Source organism: Xiphophorus couchianus, chromosome 3 (genome assembly GCF_001444195.1).
Source record: "Xiphophorus couchianus chromosome 3, X_couchianus-1.0, whole genome shotgun sequence".
NCBI classification, from domain to species: domain Eukaryota; kingdom Metazoa; phylum Chordata; class Actinopteri; order Cyprinodontiformes; family Poeciliidae; genus Xiphophorus; species Xiphophorus couchianus.
The window spans coordinates 23210567-23226503 of NC_040230.1; the positions used below are offsets into that span (position 1 = coordinate 23210567).

General features: G+C 38.7%; 1 protein-coding gene across 5 annotated transcripts in view; it reads right to left on the bottom strand.

Annotated features, from left to right (window-relative positions):
- Nucleotides 1-1621, bottom strand: part of LOC114141949 (CUB and sushi domain-containing protein 3-like) — a 244962-nt gene extending 243341 nt beyond the window's left edge. For all 5 annotated transcript variants that reach the window (XM_028012891.1, XM_028012890.1, XM_028012888.1 and 2 more), the window contains exon 1: nt 962-1621. In XM_028012891.1, coding sequence (XP_027868692.1) covers nt 962-1139 — 178 coding nt within the window. In that variant the 5' untranslated portion in view covers nt 1140-1621. The remainder of the gene's footprint in view (nt 1-961) is intronic.
- Nucleotides 1622-15937: the final 14316 nt, after the last annotated feature.

Genomic DNA, 15937 nt, shown 5'->3' on the forward strand with positions numbered 1-15937 from the left:
CAATTTTTAAAAATTCAGTTAGATTTGATACAACAATTTTGATGAAGGTTCACGAGCACAAATCTTCTCCAAGCATCCCCTGCCATGTCTTTCAATCCTGGTTATACATAGACAAGCAACAGTTGTTTTTAATCAATCTGACAGACATTGTCTTGTTTAGGCAGCAGGATTTACATTTTTAGGGAAGAAGTTGATTAGACAATAGATTTTATTTTATTATTATTTTCTTGAAGTGAGAAGAAACGTCTGCATTTTAGGCAGTGGATAAACCATTTCAATGATCTTTTGACATTTTTTAGATTTTAAGAAACCTGACCGGTAGTTTTGCCATCAGCCGCAGCAAGCACTCAAGCTGCTTTAGAAAGAGCGCTCTGAATACTAAGGAGCCCACCTTTCACCTGCCCACAGTGGAGAGTCACACCATCAGCCAAATTGGTTCCACTTACTGCCTCGGCCATTGCGTGGTGTCAGAGTCACCGGCCTGCCGCAAATCATTTATAAATACTTTAAAAACAAACTCTTCTAGAAAACATAATTTCTCCCCCTTCCTGATTAGTCAGAATCTGAATAGAAATCTGCAGTGCATGCACTTGAGCCACAATAATTCACTAGTTAGGCTACTAAGCAAAGCAGCTCACGTAGGCTATTAGAAGAAGCGTAGGCTACAGCAAGAATCTCTATTGAACGCTTCAGTCAAAGCCCGCATTGAGCGCAAAAACCGCCAAACTGCGCCCTTTAAACAAAAAAAAAAAGAAGAAGAAGAAGAAAAAAAACTCGACCCAGAACAGCAGCTGTAGTCTCATTTGCGCACGTCTGGAACATTCACGCTTTTGACTCCTCGCCTGCGCGCACACACTCATGCACACACGCGCGCTCGCTCGCGCGCGCCCATGTCCACGCACGCATACGCACTGGAGAAGCGCACTAGAAAACACACCAAAATTGCTGCAGTGGCTCGTACCTTTCACACAAGTGAACATCAGAGAAAAGACGAGATTCCAGAAAACAACTCCGGTCCTAATCCCCATCGTTTTGGCGTGAACAAAGTGCCCCCGGCCACATTTAACGCATCTCCTGTTGAAAACGTCCCGCAGCTCAATAGATCCACCGTAGTATCCGTCCCTGTAAATCCCCTTCATGTTCTCAGCTACAGCATGTAAGCCGGAGCGCAGCCTGCTTTTTCTCGTCCTGTCGGCCGGTGGAAGTGGATTCTCTCTCCTCAGAGGAGAAGCAGCAGACAGAGCCGCCCGCCGCGCTGTGTCAGCTGAGAGCAGAGGAGTGAGCGAGTCTGGATTTTAGGAGAGGACCACAGCAACCTGGACGAGGGCTCAACCATCTCTGCTGAGAGGGGCTTCAAGTGCGAAGATCTCTGAAGGCACGCTCCCACACTTGCTCTTCAGCATCACCTCTTCTTCCTATTCCTTATAAAGCGGCTAAGGCAGTAGGAAGGATTATACCTTTATCGATCAGTAATCGAACTGAGCTGAGTCCGAGAGAGAGAGAAAAAATTGTGATGGTGGGGAGGGGGCCTTATAGGAACAGAGAGAGGGAGAGAGGGAAGAAGAGAGAGAGCGAGGGAGGGAGAAGGTCCTGTGTAAGTATGAGTTGGCTGGTTGTGGGTAACAAATCATGAAGTGGGAACAGTGAGGTGTGGGTGGTGGAGAAAAGGAGAGGAGAGATGGTGGGGGCGTCTTTGTGAGCAGAATGTAAACCCTTTAGAGAGAAATGAATCCTGTTAAATGGCAGCATGTGGTTCATATGGAAGCGTGTGTCAGGGGAGGAAGCGGACTGTCAGGTGACACTCAGAGGCGCGCAGCAGAAAGCCGCCTCGTTGGCAATCCTGCCATAACTCTGATTTTTCTTCCTTATTTTTTCTTCGTGGAGATCGAACGGATCCCTTATTGGGAGTGATGGGGCTGGGTAATTTGCAATGCAAAAGATGGGATGATGACGGCGCAAAGAAACGCTGCTCAGCTGCAGTGTGGCTCTTCTGCCATCTAGCTTCGGAAGAGTCACCGACCTTTGCTTTGAATCGGGGAGTCAAGAAAAAAAAAGGTGGGGGAGGCAGGCGGACGTAAGGAGGTATTGAGTGCTCACACGTCGACGTCAATTGGTCATTCAGATGCGATGCCTTGCGAAAGTGTTTGAACTTTCCAACATTTAACCACGTGGAAACCGAAGACTTTTTGTGCTTTGTTAGGAATGAAAATTGTGGCATTGTACTTTCTTCCTTTTTTGCTATATAAAAAAGAAGATAACTGAATCGATAGTAATACAAATAATAGTAAAACAAATACAAGTATCTGTATTCAGATTAAATGAGTCAGTATTTAATACAACCACCACCATCCAATCTAGAGATGTTCAAATGTCTCTAGATTTGCACATCTAGATACTGAAACCTTTTCAACACACAGCATTCACCATGAGAATGCTGCGTTCAGGGTGTTGTTCAGTGTCAGATTTCCCCAATATACTCCACTGAATGTAGACCAAAAAGTTCACTTTTGGTTTTCATGATCAGACTGCAGGGCTTAACGGTGCATTTCTAACTATTTTCAAATGATCTTGGGTGACGATTAGCGATATTGTGAAAACGAATCAAATTTAGGCTTGAATTTAGGGTTCCACCAACTGAGAGCAGCAGTTTGACATCAGATAAAGACTAAATCCATTATGTCCATTTATCTTGTGTTTAAATATTGCCCAATTAATAATTGTGGATGAAATGACCTTCATAGGAATCAATATCCTGTGCTCTATTAGGAGGATTTATAAGAGACAAGTCAGCCGAGGCATAGTTCATGCAGAGTCCATAATAAATTAGGTTTGAAAAGACGGCTGGCGATGAAACATCATAACAGAAGCATATGAGCTGTCCATGGTGCTGAAACTATAAACCATAGTGAGAAAGATGATTTCAATATTAATTTGACAGGTTTTCACCATAAAAAAAAACAAAGAATGATACAGAATTGAATACAGAGTACTGGAAGAAACAAAAATCATCAATTTAAAAAGAAAAAAAAAGAAGTTGGTGGGATGAAGTTGGTGGGATGATGGATGTGGCTTAATACAAGCAGAAAGAAGAAAAGCTTTTAGAGGCGACAACAGACTTGAGATTGTGGTTCACCTGTCAGCAGCAGAGTGATCCAAAAACATACAGCGAACAGGAAAGGATTCGCCTTTTCCACCTGCTTCTTGTGCTGCAGGATTATTCCAAATTGTATTAATGAATCTCTTTCCTTACAATTCTACACACAAATCCCCCATTATGACAATGTGGATTTTGTTTGAGTGTTTTACAAGTTTATTAAAAACAGAAAACCAAAAAAAAAATTACATTACGTAAGTATTCACAGCATTTTCTTTATAACTTTGTTGGTGATGCTCAAAATTGAGCTGTTTCCACTATTCATCCATTATATGTTTTTATATCTTAAATGGAGCCCACCTGTGGTATAATAAGGTTGCAGAGAGCGATGCAGAATGACAGCTAGAAATAATAATTCAACTTGTAGAGACCAAACTGTGATAAATGGAACATTTTACTGTAAGGCTGAGATACTTTATGATTTACTTGGGATTTTTTTGTGTGTGTGCATAAATACCTCTGAAACTTGTTTTCTCAGATTTATGTTTTATTCATTATTTATTAAGTCCTTAGTAGCTCAAAAAATATACTTCAGAGCTTTGTGGAAATCAGATTTTGCATGTCTCTCTCAACAGCTTGATACCAATCTAGCTCATTCTGCCTGTACAAACTGACTCTCCGCCACATAGAGATACATCTGTATCCCCTCCGCCCCCGCTCCATTCCTCTGAAGAGCTGTTTATCACAATGGTTTATGCAGCCCAGGCGAGCCGCTGCGTATCCGGCAGTGTGAAGTGAAAGGTCCCTTATTCCCTCCTGGTATCAGAATTCTTCAGGTGTCTACAGGCCCGGTGGAAGTTGCTGCCGATGGATTGAGGCGCCAGGCAGCTTGTCTTTACCAGTGTAATCGACAGGTGGGCCCAGGAGACTGGGCTCTGGCCGTATTGACACCTTTTCCCAGCTCCAACTTGATGCTTGATGAGTAATGAGTCAGCATCCTGCCTGACCCTTATGTTGATCTATGTGAAACATTGTGTGTCCTTGTCTGCACTGGTAATTCATACATGCCGAATTAAACAGGATGCCACTGCACAGTATGTGCATGCACTGTCTGTCATTCAGAGTCTTGAGTGATATATTTTGCAAACAAACACGCTGTGGCTCACACTGAAGCAGAAGCAATTTCTTTAATACACCTTGAAGCATTGATCTCTGTATTTAATTGAACAAGACATGGTCAGCTAACTAGCCTGATAATGTGACACCCAACCGAGCAGCCGGTCAAATGACTCTAGTGACTCTACTAACTCTGATTTTGCCCCTCGGGCCCCAGAAGGTTGTCCTTTTGAGTCTGCTCGGTGTATTCTGATTAGCAGAGACCTTGTTCACTGGGGAAGTTTCTGTGTAACACTCCAACATAAAATCTTCCCAGAGGGAGCTTTCAAACTCTACAGTAGTAGTCTTTATACAGTATGTATGGATGCTGCATATGGTTAAGGTGGTCATGAATACGTGTGTGTGTGTGGGTGCATGAATAAAAGCGTTTGATGAGTTGTGTGTATCCAACACTGGAGGCCCTTAGCGTAAGTCTGTTTTTATGAACACATGCAACAGTGGTATATGCCCTGGCGTACACACTGAAGAGGAAATCTTCACGCATGAGTTACATTTTGTGTGTGATTATTTTTTCTTTTGGAGTTCTGGGGCAAAGTGCAGCTGGTGGGGCGTTAACAGAGTAAGCAGAGGGGTTGGATGAGCTGACTCGTTCACCAGGGTGGAATTTGTCTGAAAGTGGCCTCTCTCTCTCTTTCGCAGTCTATCCAACACACACAAACACACACTCTCTACTACTTCCTGACGACTGGATTCAGCTTCTCCTGGTCTGTTACATGTAGCAATCAAGGGGCAAGGGTTACAGTGGGGGGTATGCCAAAGGAGCAAAGGGTCTATCTATGTGTGAGCATCTGGAACATGCTTCAAAGAAGACTTTAAAGCTTGTGATTTCAAAGAAATATCTACAATGATCCTGAACAAGTGTTCACAATCCTTTAACTTTATTTAAGATCACATGGAAGAGTTTGTTATATTTATTTTATTTTCTAAAATAAATCTGGACAGCAACAGAAGGCAAAAGATGGAGCATTGGCCCTGAGGTTAAGCATAAACTGCTTTATGCTTAACCTAAAAAATGCATAAAACAGTAAAATATTCCCATTCCACTTCACAATCATGCATTAGGTTTTGTTTGTTTGCAGCGCAAAATCCTTATAAAATGTGCTGAAGTTTTACGTTGCAGTGTATTAAAATCTGAAATTTCTTAAGAGAAACTAAGACAGTGCAGTCTTAGTTTATGTTTTTCTTCATATTTGTGGAAGCTATGAATCCCATTTTCACACCAGCTGACCTTTCCTCCACTCCAGGGCTTTAAGATGATGGGTTATAAATGGATTATGGCTGAAACAGAAAAAAAAGAAAGAAAGACTGAAGTGGGATTTGAAAACAAGACAGGCTTTTCCCTTTGCACAGAAACCTGCTGTAAGCTGTAACTTTTAAGCTAGCAATAAAACAAAAGCACACCTTCATGGTATGATCTGTTAGTTGTGGATGAAATTTAAAAATGCGCGTTGACAATTTCCCCGATGCGCTTGGTATGATGATCATCAGCACAGTTTAAGCACTGCAGCTCAGGGCCACGAGTCATGCCAAATTGTTCACACTGAATAAATACGGCTAAAAAGGGACAACAAAAACATTTCCGATCCATTTATAGTTAGGGACCATTGTGAAATTTGAGCAGCACTGTCTTTATAGGCAGCATATTGATTACATATGAAAATATGCACGTTGTTTGGAAATCCCCCTCATTTTGTGTTTTTATTGCCTTTAGCTTTTGCACAATGTGCTTGTCCCTTATCTCTCCTTTCTCATTAGGTTTTAGGAAAACTGCAGTCTGATCCCAGCTGACTTAACCCGCTCATATGCTTTGTTCATGCCTTTGACATTAAACATTTTTAAGGCTTTTATCTTCTAAGAAATGTCTGAAATAGGAATATGAGGGAGGCAACAGGGGGAACGGGAGATAAGAGAACAAGGAGTTCAGAGAAAACAAGGGTTAAGGGAATTGACTGAGGTATGATGGCAAACATTAAGGTGTGAGACAGAAAACAGATGTGAACTGAGGGAAGTGAAGGAGTGACAGGGAAGGGCAGACGGGAAGGAGAGCAGAACAAGGATGAATCAAGGTTGCCGACTCCTAAAGATGAGCAGAAGAGAAAAAAAAACAACTCTTGGAAGCCAAGTGAATTTACACTTTTTATCAAAAAGAGCTACATAATGCATACTTTTAAATAACATAACTCAATGCTGAGTGAACGATACAGAACCCTGAACTAATTTACATTTCTAAAACAAACAAGCGCAACAGAGAGCAACAGGGAGCTTTTCTGGACGTAAAAAGTCTTGCTGCCGGCTGCTGATTCCCACCAAGGATGTCTCCATCAAGTGGAAACAATAAAAACTATTATCAAACTTTATATGAAGACGAACAGATGCAGATTGTTTTATGACATGTTTCCTTTGTTTCCAGGCAACCGTGTCTTAAATCTGTAGCAGGTACCATCAAAACTCACTATTACAGCATCAGGAAAGCAGGCTCAAAGCAAAAAACAATGTCTTGAAAACCTGAAATGCACAACAGAAGAAAGGAAAGACAAATGGGCAGAAACAGGAGTTGATGTTTGTGAGTGAACTACAAAAAATAAGCTAAAGGAAATTGGATTTATGTACAGAAAAGTCAAATGTAAACATCATTAAAACTGCAAGCCAGACTCTTCTGTGAAATCAATCAAACTCCCTTTAGAAACAATTTGTCACCTAAAGAAGAACGTTTCAAGGTCATTTTTTCCATTTGTTGAGTTTTTTGTTGTTGTTGTAAAATGGTAAATGGACTGAACTTATATAACTTCTGCATCATCTGTCATTTCTTTTAAAAAACATATTTCTTGGTTGTCATAAAGTGCGGTGTAGATGGTGAGGCAGACGCAGCAGACCCAGGATGAGATGATTATGGTTATTTAATCATGAGAATGAGGTGCAAAACAAATCCAAAAAACAGTCCAAAATCCTGGCAGCACAGCAGAGCGGAAGGCAGAGGCTCAGCACTGGTAGCAACAGGACATACGAGGACAAACGACAACACACGACTTGCTTAGACACACGACAAGGACCCGACAAAGACACAGACACACAGGTGACACTAAATACACAGGAGGTAATCAGGGAACGAGAAACACCTGGGAGTAATCAAAGGGAGACAGGACAACACGGAGACAGAGATACACAGGAACTCAAAATAAACACACAGAAAAACACAGATCATGACATTGGTAGAAAAACGAATAATGAACTCAAACCTACCAGTTAGCTATGTTGTGCCAGCTCCTGCTGTAGTGCCTACAGCCTTCATCATCATCCCAGTTAATTCAAGAGGGAAGAAGAATCAATTGGCAGTCCAGAAGAAAGAAGTTGTTATGGTACAGTAAGCTAATGTAAACTTAGAGTCTGTCACTGTTCTGACAAATAATGTAAAAGCAACTGTACTAAAGCATTTTACTCTTTTTAGAAGTGGGATTCATGCTCTGAATTAGTCAGAAATATTCAAATAGTAATAAAAACATATTTGTGCCCGTAATAGTAAAATTATATCACTGCAATTACCACCTTTTGTTTTAGCTTGTAAGTTGATGACATAAACCACCATTGCTTGGAGGTAATCAGAGTCAAATTATGTCTTAAAGACACAAACGTGAATCTCTTGCCTCTCCAATGCAACTCAAACACTTCAAAATCTATGTCACAACACATCTGATCTGCTTGATTCTTGTTTTTCTTGGGATGTCGTGAATCCATATATGCACAAAAGCAAAGTAGCTATTTTGTTCTCCATGGTGCTTTTTAAAAATGGCATTTTGCAAAACCTCATTATCCAGTTCTTCTTTTTATCTTTAGGGTCCATTTGTTTTTTAAAAAAACAAACAAACAAACATTGCTGTAGTCATCAACATTCATACAGGATAAAACAAGGTGAGTTGAAGTGAAGCAGAGATGTGGATGATAGGATGAAAGTTAGATTGAACAATGAATCCCAAATCTGCAGCAGCTAAAGAGATCCTGCTGGAAGTTTGTTTTGTGCAGCCAAACCAAAATAAAGACGAGTGTCTGAAAGCAAACAAATATCCACAGTCAATAATAATATGTTCCTGTCAGGTAAAGAAACAGTGCAGATGACAGTCTTTTGAGTTATCTCTACAGGGAATGTGCAGGTGACCATTAAAATGTTCTCTGCCCACCAATCAAAAGTAGTTTTGGTGATAATGAAGTGAGCTTTTTTTTTTTTTTGGAATGACATGGCAACTGTTCACCAAGCAAAAAATATTATTACTTTTCTTCATGACAGGCAGATCAAATTAATGGTGCGACCAGCAAACAGCCTGGATCTCAATTATCTTAGGAGGGGTCATTTCCCATCAGACACAAACTTCTCGAAGGAATGAAAACAACTTTAAATCTAAATCTGCCAGAGTTATGGTTTGAACTATATCTGCATTTTGTATTTTGTTTTGCAACAGAGTAAAGCAGTTACTGAACATCCTTTAAGAGCCACTGCTCCATATTTTACTGCCAAGCTTTGTGACTCAGAGTTTGCAGAAGAAATTGTTATCATCTCAAAAATATATGGACACCAAAACAAAAAAAATCTGTTTACTAAAATGATATGGTATTGTGAAGGACACAAACTGATAAACTGGCTAGAAAGCCTGGAGCTTTTCCATTTTTCTGTGGATGATATGGGGAACAAAGCAGAAAGAAATCATGGCAAATCCTGATTTTTAGTTTTGCAATTGAATAATTCACACAAAATTTCAAACCCAACAATAACCGAAGACAGCTGTTCGCCAAAGTGACTCCACTGCAGCACGCCCGACTTCAAAGACGCTCTCATCACACATTAAAACGCAGAATGAAAATTCTGGCTATACAAACACTTAATCATGTAAATAAAAGATCAAAGGAAGAAATTGCTGATTGAGAGAGAGGACAGAATAAGCAAAGGGTGCTTTTTGAATCACTCCACAGCGAGGAAAAAAGGAAGCTAAACCCCTCCTGTTTTTGGTTGAGGCTGATTGTGAATGTGCACCGGACCGAAAAAAGAAAAAAGAAAAGAAAAGCAATATAAAAAAAATATGCTCCTGTTTTATTAAGAAAGAGGTTTCAGCAGATAGCCCACAACATAATCTTGTATTCATGGCAGGAATGCTAATCACACTGTAATGTGCCAAGCATTCCTACACTGACTGAAATGTTGCTGTGCTTTAAAAACACATTTAAGACAGTGAGAAACGGAAGACAACTGCTTGCACTGACAGTGTGTTGTGATGCGTTTGGTGCTTTATGTCCACACTTTCAAAATCTTATCTGCAGTACAGGAGAGAAATAAATGGTGTACTTCCAGTAAAATACCTTCTTATTGTAAGCCCAAAACCATTGCAAAATACTTTCATGCCTTTCTAAGACAGAATTATTCCCAAATGTCCGCATCATGCAAATAAATCTTCACACCCCTCTCTGCACGCATAAACACATTCAATCAGTCCAAAGCTTATTTTCAGTGTTTAAAACATGAAGCACTCCATGTTTAAGCATGAAACATCTATCCCATAAAAGTAAAAGATTACAAGTTTTATTTATAGAATTACCATTAAATTTTCACGCACGCTTTTAAGCTGAGCTAAATCAAGTGTCCTGCAAAGCAGCTTAACAAGTGTGGCTGTATGCTGCTCCAGTGTGTCAGAGAACAGCGCTTTGAACGAGCCGTGCGGTTCAATACCATACCTGAGCCTGGTAATAGAAACACTGGTTAAAGTATATATTTCCGCCTTGACAGCTTTGCATCCCTTCTCTACTTTTCTTCTCAGCTCAGTTCTTTCTGCCGGTGTTAATGTGTTCGTTTTGCTCATCCTTCCTTCGGTTCAGAAATGGGAAAATATCAAGTGGGAAGGAAAGAAATCAATAGTTCTGGGAAATTACATCATAAAATTGTGTTTCTCTGCCCTCAGAGAGGAAAGCGGCGTGATACTGCATTAGCTTACCCTGAAAGACCAATGTTTAATATTGATTGACGAGTGATTATTAAAAAAAGGTCATCCGGTGTAGGGAACACAATTTATTAAATTTCTTATTCAAATACATAGATTAAAAAAAAGTAGGCAGAAAAAAGATTGTGGCAAAACTAGACAAAAACAAGTGTTTCTGAAATCGATGCAGTAACTGAATATGATGACTAACAACTGATATCAAGTTTTATATTAGTGGCGTCAATAGCCACTAATACATTAAATACTCTTTCTATGGATGAATCTCATATAAAACATATAGAAGAAAATCATTCCTCTCTCCACAGTACAGACGTATAGTGTGATTTCATGGCTGCATGTTCTCTTTTCATCTATTTTGGCAGCTATTTTCATCTCTTTTCATCACATTTTATAAAACTTGTTCTCGTTCTAGTGGTACAAAAGGCTCAGTTGCTTGCATATGTCCATAGTTAGATATTTGGTCAGCTGTAGTTTTAGTTGGCAGTGTTTCAGTGCATGTTGATGTTTAACTCACTTGACCATGAAGAAGCTCACTGGTGTTTTAGCATCTTTTAGTTTTTGGTAGTCTGGAGCTTTGTTGGGTCCTGGGTTGTTCTTGAACGTCCTCACTAAGTTCCTTTAGCACGATAACACATGTCTGAGCAGGGCAATGTCTCCAGGCACAGATCAAAAATGATGTAGGGAGCGGTAAAGCGGGCCGGCATTAAACTTTTGATATGGCTTCAGCCTTAACCCCACAAGACATTTTTCAAATAACCTTTAAAGTCAAATCTATGCTGGGGAAGCAACCAATTTAAATAAGCTCCACAAATTCTGCCAAAAAGAGTCATCAAATGTACTTCCAGTCTTATGCCAATGGCTTCAAAAACTGTGTGATTTCTCTGAAACTTTGTGACAGATATTTATTTAACCAAATATAAGTACACATATTTGCATTCTTTAAATTAAAGTTGGTTGTTGTATCATTACTCTGCATGAAATAACTGTTCAAAGTCCTCACTGAAGGCCTGTAATTAACATGACATTTATGCCGATGATGAGTTGCTGTAAGCTGTGCATCGCATTTCTGAGGCCTGATGGAACTGCTAAAAATTCAACCGTGGAAGTGGATCGCTTGCATGTGAATTTCTCTGAGTAAATGTAATGAAATTTAGCACTCATTTTTAAAGAGAAAGCTTAATTGAAGCTTCTGAATGTCAGATGTCTGGTGATTACATGAGCGGGGCGTGAGTGAGCGATCATTCCGGATGCATCATCCATTGCACAAGCATACATCCTGTTTCAGTACTAGACTGCTGACCAAAGCTGGGGCCGGTTTTTCCTTACACATTAGATTTATGCAGATTTCAGTAAATTTAGAAAGTGTACAAACCGGAACATTTCACGAAGAAACAACTCATCTGTGCCTGAAATCCAACAGGTGGCAGCTGAACATGTTCGAGTGAAGCTGCCAAAATAGATGAAAAGAGAACATGCAGCCATGAAATCACACTATACGTCTGTACTGTGGAGAGAGGAATGATTTTCTTCTATATGTTTTATATGAGATTCATCCATAGAAAGAGTATTTAATGTATTAGTGGCTATTGACGCCAAATAAATGAACACATCCACCAGCTTTTGTGTGTGTTTACAGTGACAAGGATTCTGGCCTTTTTAAAAAAATCTCTTTGGAGATTTGCTGGTTCCTCATTGCGCTTTACAAAGTGCATTGAATCAAAAATGGACTTCATGATAAAATTTGTTCCATTGTAACAAAAACAAAATCCTCAGCCAAGATTTGGGCTTTTCTCATGCACCCTATGATGCCCGATAGAATCCCTGGTGATGATGGATGAGTTGGCCCGGTCCAAGGCATCCCCGAACAATAACACTTCCAGCTCTTCACTTCCAAAGTTGGTCAATTTTTTATTTCCTAGAGTGCTGTATTTGATTCCAAATAATTACATTTTAGACTCATCTGTTCACAGGACATTTTTCCAAAGTGGTTCGTTCATAGCTTTGAATGAAAGCTTGAATCAACTGTAAGAGGAAAAGAGGCAGTAAAACTACATGAACAGAACCTTGAGAAAGTAATTATTGCTCGTCTCCCATTTGATGGCAACGTTACTGACATTATTGTGCTGGATGGATGAATTCTCAGCTTTATGGTTTTATTTGCTTTTCACTCTTTGTCATTTAAAACCACATTTGTTTTCTTAACCTGTACATTTAAATAATTTTTTATTTTAAAAACATCACAACACTGTAGCTTCTTCTTCACAAAGACACAGCCTGGATTTTTTGGTGCTCATTTAAATGTTCAAAAGTTTGAGTTTGAGGCAGCTATTCATTTATTATTTCAAAACAAACTGTAGGCAAGCAATACAAAAAAAAATCATATGGCACTACAGCGCAGACAGAAGAGAGAACAAAGGAATGGTGTATAAATTAGACATTTGAAATTATTCAGAAAGTGGATTTAGTGTATGCTGAGAAGAAAGAAAAGCCAAAACATACCGTGCTTTCCTCATAGGGATGATGTTGATGATATTCCACTACAGAATGAAAATCAAAGTGTAACACTTTCCCTTTTTTTAAGGTTGCAAATAGACATGAAGTAAAAAAGAGTTCCAATTTTAACTCATATAAGTAAATAAGCTGAAAAGTATGGCAGCTTTTCAGCTGGCTCGCTTTAATATCACATTTCAGAAATCAAGATCTAACCTCCAAATGATGAATGTCCAAATAGATTTGTCGGTTTTTAAGCGTAAATACTAACCTGGTCCTGCTGTAGAAAACTGATTTTTATGTTTTCGTGTGTAAAAGGTTCAAAAGCAGAAATCTGAATTCAATACTTTAAAGAAAGGAGAAATAAAAAAATCTTTCTCATGGCCAGAGTTTATCAAAAGTGAAGCTCAAACAGAGTGGAAGTTATTTTACCAGAGAGGATAAAGGCTTCTGTTGCCTATGGCTGAAGGTCATCAAAGTACTGAGATCCTATTGTAATAAATCTATACGTGATCTGAGAAGGAGATTTTTCAATGACGGCATTCAAAACATTTGCTAAAGTTATTTCCAAAGAAACAAAGACCTGTTTTAAGTTGAACCAACTAGCTCATTTAGCAGTATGCTGCAGATAATCAAGGCGTTTTGAGCATCTGGAAATTGAGATAATGCACCACAGCCAACAGCCAAGTGACTCCTAGTGAGATTTGTTTAACACTTCTGATGTATCACTTTCATTTTTTGTGACTTTTTCATTGTAGCTGCCTACTGTTAAATTTTGCCTCCATCTCGTTATCTGAAATGGTTCAATACAGGTTTGTACTCCATCTGCCAAACTGGCAATATAAAACATTTCACCCATATAAAAAAATATAAACAGCTCTCAGCATGTGAAAAAGACACTAAGCTTTTATTAAATATTTTATGGCTCACAAAATGTATGTGTTTATTTCTTAGCTTGGTAAAACAACTAGTTACATTTTGTCATAACAGTTTTTTTCTGTTGTCACGTTTTAAAAGGGACATTTGAAGGTCAGCAAAATTGTTTGCATTGAGTTACACATTTCCACAAAAACAAAATTAGATATACTGCAAATTATACAATAGCACTGTAACACATTATGTTTGTTGAACTGGCATACGGAGAAAAATTAAGGCATCATTCTTTTCATCAGCGCAGGGGAGCTGGTTGATGGAGAGACAGATGGGCAATCCTGGCAGAAAACCTGTTAGTGACTCCCAAAGCCTTGACACTGGAATGGATGTTCATCTTTGTACAAGACATCCACCCTAACATCCAACCAGGGCTACGATCTAATAGTCCTGATCAAAGCATTTGTTGGAATTAACCACTAGGACTGAGGTTGAAACACAACCAGATTTGACAAGACACTGTATCAATCATGATTCATCACAGTACTGTCTTCCTATTCATCAGATTCCTTATGGTTGATTTCAACTATTTTTACTGATGAACAGGTAACCAGTTGAGGATGTTCACCTCTCTATACCTTTAAACTTTAAAATCTTTTTTTTTTTTTTTTTTTGGCGGGGATAAAAATTCCTGAGGCTTCATGGCAACAAGCAGACAATTTCTCCTAACTTTCTTTGTTCATAAATAGAATAGTCACAACCTTCTTTGTTCATTTTTTTTAAAAAAAGTCTTCCAGCATCTTTTGTTTTTTTTTTATGCATTGCCTTTTTTGCCTTTCAAATTTTTGTCTTTATGGCACCAAGAGGGAAATGAAAAGGTACTGTGAAGCCAGAGCAGTACTTTTAGGATTTAATTGAGGTGGCTTTAATTTACTCTGTTACTGTTACATTTGTGGAAACAAAAATGAGTTCATGAAAGCAGATTGAATGATATAATATGTTAAAATAGTCTCATTTACTGGCAAAAGATTTCCCCAAATTTGAAACCACCCCCCCGGAAATTGAGCCAATAGGCCAAATTGCCTATTTCTGCAGGGAATGCATAAGGACACACATTCTTTCATATGCTTAAAGTCCTGGGTGTTCAGACGTAGCAACTGAAGAAAATGAAAACATAATGCTGCAAATGTAATTTCAATCTCATCGCCAGTCACAAATATTATACAGTTAGAATGAGCAGATGTTAAAATGGGCCAGCGCTAGTCTGGGCTCCTCCCTGACACGTCCTACATGCCTTACCTCATTAGTAGTTCAGCAACAATTCCTAAAATGACTCCGATGATAACAATGGTCAAAATCTCTGATCCAGTGCTTTGTTTGTGTCATATTACACTGCATAAGATGGTGGCTGTCTGTCTTGACTCTAGTCTTTGGTGTAGAAAGACTCTTCGCTTGTCTGTGGCCGTCTCTTTAAGCCTAGTTCAATTCTCTGTGCAGCTTTTTCCAAAAAAAAAAAAAACACTTATGAAAGATTTTTTTTCATCAGGACGCCTAATGCTAGTCTTGCAAAGACTTTATCAAAGAGTTTTTAATACCACCAGAGATATTTTGGTCCTCTGAAACACGAGTAGATGTATTTTCTCTTCTATCTCAGATGCTGATTAACAAATAAATCAGTATTTTTTTAGAACCCTGGATCATACGAGTTTTTTGAATTCGTGTTAAAAATGTTTTCTTGCTTAAACACTTTGATACAACAGTTTAGGTTAAGTAATAATTAACAGGTTCTCTTGTAACTTTGATGCTAAGCTGTTGAGTTAATTTATCCCCAAGAGGTAAAACATGGCAATATTTCAAACATACAGAACTTATTTCAGTGATTAAAATAACTAAACACACAAAACTAAACAGGCTTTAAAAGTAGTTGAATTACATCTACACTCATGCAGGTGTTTAACACTTTTATGAACTCTTCAGAACAATTCGGGAAACATAAACTACATTACCAGAAAACAGCTGGCATTTGGGGAAATTAAACAACAAACTAAAAAAAAAAAAAAACTTTCATCACTTTATAAACCCATTACTGTACGATTAAAGCACAGATATTCTTATTTTAAAACTCATTCCTTTCCTACCTCTTATTCTACCGACACACTGAGGTGCCAAACCTGAAACACTTTGAGCAAATTTGATCTTCTTTGTTTTCTTTATTTACAGTAAAGAAGTAGACGATGCATAAAATTCACACCTGGACATATTTATCTATTGCTACATGCTCAAGTTAGTCAACATGGAAGTAAGAACAACATATGTGTATTTGTGTTTT